Source organism: Lolium perenne, chromosome 3, assembly GCF_019359855.2.
Source record: "Lolium perenne isolate Kyuss_39 chromosome 3, Kyuss_2.0, whole genome shotgun sequence".
NCBI classification, from domain to species: domain Eukaryota; kingdom Viridiplantae; phylum Streptophyta; class Magnoliopsida; order Poales; family Poaceae; genus Lolium; species Lolium perenne.
Genome location: NC_067246.2, coordinates 136,261,708 through 136,271,486, shown reverse-complemented (window position 1 = coordinate 136,271,486; position 9,779 = coordinate 136,261,708). Strand labels below are relative to the sequence as shown.

The window sequence follows — 9,779 nt, the reverse complement described above, 5'->3', positions numbered from 1 at the left end:
GCTAGTATAATTAAATTAATTCGCTAAAAAGATGGTACTCCTACAATTAATCTAACCAATATATTAACTACAAAGCCGGGTCGGATTGGACGCCACTCTGCATCCCTAACCGGAGCGGCGTGTCGGTGGGTCACAGTCTCCGGGAGAGCCGAGATGTTTGCTTGCATCACCTACCCCGTGGAATAGATGGCCGGCAACCTCACCTTGTTGTCGGATGCCTCATTTTTTTTATAAAGGGCATTTTTTTTACTTAAAAAGTTTAAGCAACACACCCAGCCTCTGCATAGCGATACACACAGCCGTGCAATAGTAAAGAACACAGTAAGTCGCTATAAAAGTGCGGTATGCCAAAAAGAAGTTAGTCATCCGAAACAGCCACAAGAGATAAAATCCTACGATTATGTAGCCACCCGATGAGGACATCCCTACCTCACTACTACCTCCGTCATTACCAAATGAAGATGAACCTGCTGTCAAGCTCAAGTCTAATGAAGTTCGCATTGGACCTATTACAAGAGCTCGTGCGAAGCTACTTAAACAACAGGTGAACTTGTTCCTAAACGATACTTTGATTGATCAGAACTTTATACTACCTAAGTCCTATTACTTATGTATCATCAGGTATGAAGAGGAGACAAGCATCGCACGAGGAGGAGAGGAGCAGCTGGACGTGAAGATGGATGTGGAGCTGGACAAGGAGCTGGACATGAAGATATCTCATGGACACGCGAGGGAGGAGCGGGAGGCATGCGTGAGAGGAGAAGACGAAGTACAGGCCGGTCCAGCACCCGGTCAGACCGGCCGCCACGCCGGCGTGCCCGGTCCCTGGCCCGGTCCAACCGGGCGGCAGACCGGATCCACCCCGGCGCCAACCGGGCGCCCTGCTGATGCCAACCGGAGAGGCTACTGCGCGACAATTTCGGCCTCCGGTTGCAACCCGGTCCCTGGCCCGGTTTGAACCGGTCAGCCCGGTCCCAGGCCCGGTCGATCGGTCCCCAGACCGGCCGTGTCCGAGTCTGTCTCGACCAGATCTATTCTGGGTCGGTTATTCTTGTATCTTTTCGACCAGAAGTCGTCCCGGACGCCTATATAAGTGCCCAAGACGCCCCCCTAGCTGCTTTAGACCATGTTTAAGATAAACCCTAGTTCTTAGTTGTTTGCTCTGCAAAACTATTGAATCCCTACACCATATTGCTTGATATTGTGTAGATCTGAAAGTCTTGTGTGATCTGCTGTTCCATTGAGAATTAGAAGGTTGCAACTTACCGCTTCGTGGTCGGCGGCTACGTGCGCAAGTGTGTGGAGTTGCGAATATCTTGCAGGGTTGAGAGCTGTTGCATTGGCGACAGAGACCAATCGAGAGATCTCGTTGCGTCATACAAGTTATCATCCACTACATCGTCGTGTTCCTCCGCTGCTATCACCCCGTGATCATCATCACCACCGTTGCTTACTTAGAAGATCGGACCACCCCTTATCACCACCCATATTAAAAATAAACTCATTTGCCGCTTTCCAAACGTGTAAACAATCCCCTATTTGTCAAAGCCAGCAAAATACAAATAGAGCAATTGATGCTCAGCTACGCCGATAAACTCTTTCTTTGAAAACAAACCAGAATCCAGAGAAAATGTGCCAATTCAGTTCAGCCACTAGTGATCATCACGTGAAGGAGATCACCGACGTTGATGAAGGAGGTAGCAGGGTCGGCCGGCACCCCATCCGGCAGGAGCAGCCGTCGACGTTGTTGGCCCTGAAAAATTATAGAGGTGGTGCAACCTTTTTGTTTTGGAGTAATGCTACACCTACAAAAATATTTTACGGAAAAGGCTTACGGACTCACAAACCAACAGTGGGAATAAAAAATCTGGTCCGGTTTTTCAGGAGGGGATCAAACTCAAACCAACCAAAACAGCCCACGTTGGTCCGTAATCCTTCTGTAACCCAGTTTGTCCGTACGTCTAGGATTACCGTTTTGTTTTTTCAAGGTGTAGTCGTGCTCGGTACAGTTTCCGTATATGTGTACAGTTACACGCTCGGCTCGAAGTTTCTTTGCCTCGTGACACACCCGAGCCTGAATCGAACCCGTCCGCTGCTGCTCCGGCCAGCCATGAGGGTCCTCGCGCTCCTCCTCCTCCTGTGGATCTCCACCGCCGCCGCCGTTGCCGCTGCCGCTGCATCCAGTCAGCCGCTCGAGACCCTCGGCATCCCTCCGCAAGGTTCTCCCGGATCTGCCCGCGCTCTGCCCTCTTCTTTGTCTTCTCTGCCTTCGCTTGGTAGTAGATGCGGTTCCTGATTTAGCGTTGCTGGGCGCAGATGAGGCGTACTACAGGGGCGGCGTGATCAAGTGCAGGGACGGATCGGGCAAGTTCACCAGGGATCAGCTCAACGACGACTTCTGCGACTGCCCCGACGGCACCGACGAGCCAGGTACCGCCTCCTTATCCTTCTCCTTGCTTAAAAGTTGATTTTTTGTGCTTGTGGCGTGGTTTCTCTGAGATTGCTGTAGAGCCAGGCTCCCTTAGTTCCACGGTCCGCGCGGGTTAGTTTTGAACTGTGGGAGTCTTGGGAAATCCACGCAGTGTGCTGGAGATATGTGAAAGTTGGGATCTTTTCTCTCTGTCAGCTGATGTATCTGTGCCAATGTTGGAATGTATTGCAGGATAGCAGTTAACCGAACCATGTTTCCTTCACCTGTGCAGGGACATCTGCGTGCCCAGAGGGGAAATTCTACTGCCAGAACGCCGGCCATTCTCCAATCACCATCTTCTCGTCGCGAGTGAATGACGGGATATGCGGTAAGAGGCTAATAACTGATGAGCATTTTCTCTTTGTCTCACTGCTTACTTGGTTTTCTTAAATTAAAGACAAGAAGGCTAGAGACCTAGAAACTGGCTGCTGGAGCTCCTGTTTGGCTGACCGCTGTGGTTGTTAGAGTCCCTGCAATATATTATTCTAACTCCCCCTACCCATTCCTCACTTTCTGCTAGATTGCTGTGATGGGAGTGATGAATACGGTAGCAACGGCACTTGTAAGAATACATGCTGGGAAGCTGGCAAGGCGGCGAGGGAGAAGCTGAGGAAGAAAGTAGCTACATATAAAAGCGGTGTTGTTATTCGGAATCAGGAAGTTGAGAAGGCAAAAGTGGCACTTGCTAAAGATGAAGCAGAGTTAGCGAAACTGAAGGGTGAAGAGAAGATACTCCAAGGGCTTGTTGACAAGCTCAAAGGTGAGCTCCTCGTAGCTACTGGTCCTTCTCTAAAGAGGGATATGTTCAGCAAATGTTGTTTAAGATGTTAATTCCAGTGGGTATGTCCATATTAATGCAAGACTGTCCATACTGTACAGAGCAAAAGAAATTAATAGAGAAGGCAGAGGAAGAGGAGCGCCTAATAAAAGAGAAGGAAGAAAAGAGAATTAAAGAAGAAGCTGAAAAGAAAGCTGCTGAGGAAAAGAAAGCATCTGATGCCTCTCAGGAAGCAGATTCTGAGGATGCTAATGGGAATGAGCAAGAAGGTGAAAGCAAGGTAGGCATTTTATTCTGTATATGTGTTGACCTGATGACCTCTGACCATCTCTTGTTGGTTAATTCCAACCTTAGTTTGATGAAATCACTATCATCATCCATAATATCGGGAATTGACTTGACGTGATATGAGTATAGTTTTAAACTTATTAAGTTGGTTTATTTAGGAGAGAACTGCCATCAATCAAATTACTTAATTGCATATTCTTAGTAAAATACTCGTTAACAATCAAGGAATTATGAAATAAATGTATTCTGTAGTCTCATATTTCTTCGATCATTCAGTGTGTCCCCTTACCAAATAAAGCCTTAAATGGTTGGTTCAATTTTAGGGGTTTTGGGCTGTACAAACTGAATTGTTAGCCTCTAAAAAACTATCTGTTATCTTCCATATAGTCGCGATTTTCATAAGCATGTACACACCAAGAAATAGATTCTCCATGCGCCCCGGATTCTGAAGATTCCACTAAAGCTATCCAGATTTTTTTTAAAACATGGTCAAGGTTATCAGAGCAATATGGGAAGGTGTGGTACGTGACCAGTGTGACACCGCAAAGTGCCGGATGTGTGTGGCAAGGTGATGCAGTGCCAGATACTAGCACCACCATTTCTATGGAAGCAAATTTGAATAATCGCTGCCAGTCTCCCTAACATGCCACCGGACTGACCTCCTTCCTGTAAAGCTATCAAGACTATTTTGTATCGTTGTCAAGGTTTTCACGCCGACAGGGGGACTGCGAGGCTAGGTACCCGACCATGGACGCACTGCCTAAGTGCCCGATGCATGTTGCAAGAGATATGATACTAGATACTAGCACAACCCCCCGCCCCCCTCTGTATGGCAGCACCATCTTGAGAAAGGCAGCTGAGCTGCTGGTACGAGCCTATGATACTTGGAGCCCCTTGATGCCTCGGCGGCTACTTTGCTTAGGCAAAGGCTAAGTGACACCTTAATGACAACAACCGCGATTACTAAGAAAGTTCATACGAGTAAAGTATATAGAAATGACGACCATTGCCAAATACATAGTGTAGTCCTTGTGAAACAAAACCGACTATACTTAGCTTAGCATTTTTTTATGCAGATTTTATTTTTTAGTCTTCACTCCTACCATATACGAGATATAGGCCCTTACTGCGCAACCTTGTCATTTCACTGCTGTAGTAAGATATTTATAATTGTTTATACTTCTGTTTGACTTAGGTATCTGAACATCATGATGGACATGTCACGGACCACGACAACCATTCACCAGAAGGCAAGACATCTGTTGTAGAGGTATAGTTCACCTTTGGTATTACAAAATCAAACTTGTACTTGCTTTCATTATCAGAATTGTCTGTTTATATGTATGCTGGGTTTCTGTGTCAGCATGACATAACAGCTGGAACTAGAGATGATGCACCACCGGAGACATCTGCAGTACCTACAAAAGAGCAGGTGGTTTAGTAATTGCTTTGCAGCTACATTGTATCACTGAACTGGTTCAATATTTTTCTTTGCTATTTGGTAATATTATAGAGATTTATCTGGTTATCTTCTCCCTTCCAAAGATTAAACCTGTATATCAATAGGCAAATCCTTATTCCCCTCTTATGACTTGTAGACTGATATGCTCACATTTTCTCACCAAACATGTTATACTCTTTGCCCTTTATGTGTTCTCGTCGTGTAGGTCCACTCAGCCAAAACCTAATTAGCTTTTCTGAGTTGAACCCAGTTATGCACATGATGTTACGCATGGCTGGCCATATTGACTGCACGTGAACAAGTCATGTGCGCTGGCGTGTGCCTGGGGCTGAACGCAGAGCTTCCATTTCAGTTGGTCCTAGCATCCAACCAAATAAGGACATGTATCATATTTTTAGGGAGTTACAGATTATTTACTATTTGTTAGGGATATGATTTAGTTTTTGTTTGTTACATAAAGGGGCTTCCACACCTATCATAATCCAGCAAGAATTGATCAAAGTCAATCGATCTCATCTATAGTCTCCACTCTTCCCTAACCTACCACCTGCCAGGTATTACTGACAATGATCTTATGAACTTATGGTCGTTAGAAATCATATGACTGTCGCCACAAAAGAAAAGGAAACCATATGACAAGAGATAGGTCAAATGCATCCACTCAGTGGTAACTTTCGTAATCTATGTTTTGGAATGTTGCTTCTGAATTTCATGACAATCTACATACCACCCTCTTTGTACCCAAGTACAGTTCATAAGCTCTGCAATGTGCATATCTGGATTTCTGTTGTCCCATAAGGCCATAACTGATAAGCTATATCCACCAGCAATTGCTTGTCTTTTCACATTGTTGTTTCTTATATCCAATTATACTCGAATTAGGAATGTTGCTTTGACTTATACTATTAGGAATGTAGGATACCCCAAAAAATGCTTGTAAGTCACAACAACTTTTGTTGGTCTCCTGGGAATGCATTCGAATTTCAAGTTATCAATCATTTCTGGTAAATTCTGCAGGACCCTGCTTCTGTCAACACTGAAGGTTTATCAAAGGCGGAATTGGGCCGTCTAGTAGCTTCTCGCTGGACTGGAGAAAATGTAGATGATGTTGGCAAAAGCGATAAAAAGGGCCATGATGACGAGTTTGATATACCAGAACCTGCAGAAGCAGCACTTGAAGATGAGCATGATATACCAGCACCTGCAGAAGAGAGTTATGCTGGCTATCATTCAGAAGTTGAGGATGATAGGCACAAATACGATGATGAAGAGTTATCTAATGTATCAGATGATGAATATGTTGATAATCATGAAGAACCTGACGAGACTTACAAATCTGACGACGACCAGAAAAGTGATTACCATTCAGGTATAATATTTGTATGGCTTGACAAGTATTCATGTTTCTATTATATATATGACTATTGATTATTTTTATTTGATTTGTTCCTTCAGATATAACTGCCTCGGAGCAAGCATCATGGCTGGACAAGATTCAGCAAACTGTACAAAATGTTTTACAAAAATTTAACTTTTTCAAGACACCTGTTGATTTATCAGGTCAGTTGTACTCATTGTAATTTTGCTGATCCTTTATGAGTTATGTGAGGATGTTGTAAAACTTGCGCATCTATGATTTTAGAGGCTTCTCAAGTTCGGAAGGAGTATGATGATGCCAACTCGAAGCTGTCCAAAATTCAGTCTAGGATAACCTCTCTGACAGATAAGCTAAAGCAAGACTTTGGTAAGTCAAAACTTTGCTCCCTTTGTGGTTGAGGTCACCCCTCAGTTCTATATATTCTTAGCTACTATTTTTTTAGGGATGTATTTATGTTCTTGTGCTTGCCATTGATGAAAATACTGCGCATGCCATCTGTTCAAGTTTTTTATTATTATTGTTAAGATTACTGAAAATTGTGCGGTTCTGAAGCAAAAGCATCCTGTCAGCATGATTTTTGCCTAGGTGGAGCATTCATTGATGTTCCAGTAAAATAAGCTGGTCTTTACAACGACCAAAGAGTGATCCGGAGTCATTTACAGAGTAGTGCAATCCAACCATACAAATTTAAAATAGGCATTTCTATCTTTCCATCAAATATATTTTCTGGGTTTTTGCTTGTTTATTTACAAAATTTGCATTTTGATTCTTGGTACCATCAATGCATTTCTTTACTATTTTAAGCATCATTTCTGTAGAACATTATATTGCTCGGTATTACAAGTTAACTGCTACTCTAGATACTGACTTCATCTGTAGTCTTGTTAATATGTTACCTAGGTAAATTTCTGGAAGTACTGTAATTAATTGGAAAAAATCCATTCTTGTTAGGGAAGGAGAAGGAGTTCTATTACTTCTATGACCAGTGCTTCGAAGGCAAGGAGGGCAAGTATGTATATTTTGGGCATCCAATCACACATGTTTTTTTTTCAAACATTTCCATTTATTTCGTATTATATTTAGTTTGATTTAACTCATTTGTGAATTGTGATCCTTTTTTGACAGGTATGTTTACAAAGTCTGTCCATACAAGAAAGCTTCGCAGGTTGAAGGGCACAGTTCCACTAACCTAGGGTATGTTTCTCACACTCCTTTCAGATTTCTTTTCTGTTCTTCCCAAATGCAATCCATCGATTAAACTTCATACGCAAGTACTTCAGATTTGGTTTCCCCCATATCATCGTGATATGTCATTCTCACATTCATGCCTAATATGCGCAAACACTGAGTAATACTGCAACAGTGTTATTTAAGAAAATTCATTGTGTTTTGGAGAGCATGATCTGTGACCTTGTTCATTCTTTATTGTTGTGAAGCTCACATTTTTCTGTACAATAGCTTGACAAATATAGAAATCTTGAAAGATGGTGCTGAACTGGCTTAGGTTCTAGAGTTTATGCATGATATGGTCAAAGTTACAATCCAACAACCGTTCACATGGGTAACGGATACCTTTCATACTATGTGAGTTTGCATACATTAGCAACTTTGTGATATGTTTTATTACGTCACCATGTATTCAAATGATCAATTCCATACATGTTCTCTATGGAATGCCATTCCACTAATAGATTAGGAGAGTACACTTTTTTTTTCATCATGTTATCTATCAGAATTGCTCCTTCTTTACTGCCATTTTAGGTTTGAACGCCAGTCCTTTTCTAGGGAATTACTTGCGCATTTCTGGCTGGGTGAGCTTCCTACTAGCTTTTGAGTGTCACTCTGAGGGTTGTGTATCAGATACTTGAAAGAAAATTATAGTTTCTAGTTTTTGTGTGTAAAGTCCAATCATAAATATCTAATTATGCGCATGGAAGCATGTGAACATTGTGTTGCACTACACTATCGCTCCTAGAACAGCATGTTGCAATTATCTTATAAATGGAATGAAAATTCTGTGGTCAGGCGATGGGACAAATTTGAAGAATCCTACAGAATAATGCACTTCTCAAGCGGAGACAAATGCTGGAATGGCCCTGACCGAAGCCTGAAGGTACTCCCTATCATTCAGGGTTGTATTCTCCTTGCGTATAGTTTCTTTAGTTTGCAGGTCTTGAAATATAACTATGCGGCTTAACTTTTATTTAGGTTAGGCTCAGATGTGGGCTGAACAACGAGCTTAATGGAGTCGATGAGCCCAGCAGATGCGAGTATGTAGAACTGTCATGATACACCTTCGGTCTTTAGGAAATGCACGTTATACCATCTTATATGTATCTGTCCATTTCCTGTGGCAGGTATGTCGCCGTACTGTCAACTCCTGCACTATGCGTTGAAGAGAAGCTGAAGGTTATTTCTCTCCCTATCACAATATATTCTTTCTTTGCATCGAGATTCAGAGCTAATGGAGTTTCTGTGTTATAACAGGAGCTGCAACAGAAACTCGACACAGCGTCGTCGGACCTGCCTGGCCACGACGAGCTCTAAGTTGTCACAAGGAAACAGCGACTCCACTACTGCAACCATAACCATATATGAAAGGCTAATGAGGAGTACATGGATAGAAAAAGCCTGGAACCGGAGACCGATCTTGTGAGTGTAGCCTCGAGGTTACCACCAAGAGCAGCTTTAGTTTGGCTAGGGGGGTTCTATTTTTGAGCGATGTGGTCGGATGGTTGAAATTTTCGCATCAATCCTGATTTGCTGCCAGTAGAAGCAAACTGCAAATGGACATCTTCCTTTGACGTTTCTCTAATTATTTATCTAGGCCACATCTGAAAGAGACTAGCCTCCTGTCTGTAACATATCAGTCATTCATAGTGTTTCTGAATTGTGCTGGATGCTTGCTCTGGATGCAACTTCTGTTACGCACTATCGCTAAGCATTTCTGGATGCCTGCTAGTCGTGTGAAGTATACGTGTTTTAGCGGGGTATATGAAGTGCAGAGTGAGATAATTATGAATTTGTGGATGTTGACTGAGAATGGAGATCTACGAGATCCACAATGGCCTTTATTTTGTTTGGATACATAATTTTTATAGTTCGGCAGAGAAAAGCATGTTCTTTAGTTAGGCAGAGAGAAACACTGGGCAGGTTATCCAGCTGATGAACACGTTGGAGTGGTCTCGGACGAGTGACGACCTTGCTCGATATGATAGATTGGCAGTGCGCTTATTAGCTGGATCGATGGGCGCATGTCGGCGTCTCAACAATTTCATATTGACGAATGATGACCTTGCGCTCTTTCTTCTCCAGCTATTGCTGTCGGAGTAGACAAGCACCGTGAGATCTTCTCCCCAGCCAAAAGAAGTCATCGAGAACCACGCCACTCCCACAAATTTCT

At 43.1% G+C, this 9,779-nt stretch overlaps 1 protein-coding gene across 1 annotated transcript; it reads left to right on the top strand.

Moving 5' to 3' along the window:
• The first annotated feature begins 2,026 nt into the window (after positions 1-2,026).
• Positions 2,027-9,328, top strand: LOC127342527 (glucosidase 2 subunit beta). The gene is made up of 16 exons (XM_051368488.2): positions 2,027-2,219; positions 2,317-2,430; positions 2,703-2,798; positions 2,991-3,230; positions 3,350-3,528; positions 4,732-4,806; positions 4,900-4,968; positions 6,016-6,367; positions 6,454-6,558; positions 6,641-6,742; positions 7,328-7,385; positions 7,502-7,570; positions 8,402-8,489; positions 8,585-8,646; positions 8,734-8,785; positions 8,864-9,328. The coding sequence occupies exons 1-16, from the start codon at positions 2,111-2,113 to the stop codon at positions 8,921-8,923; spliced, it is 1,830 nt and encodes a 609-aa protein (XP_051224448.1). The 5' UTR covers positions 2,027-2,110; the 3' UTR covers positions 8,924-9,328.
• The last annotated feature ends 451 nt before the right edge of the window (positions 9,329-9,779 follow it).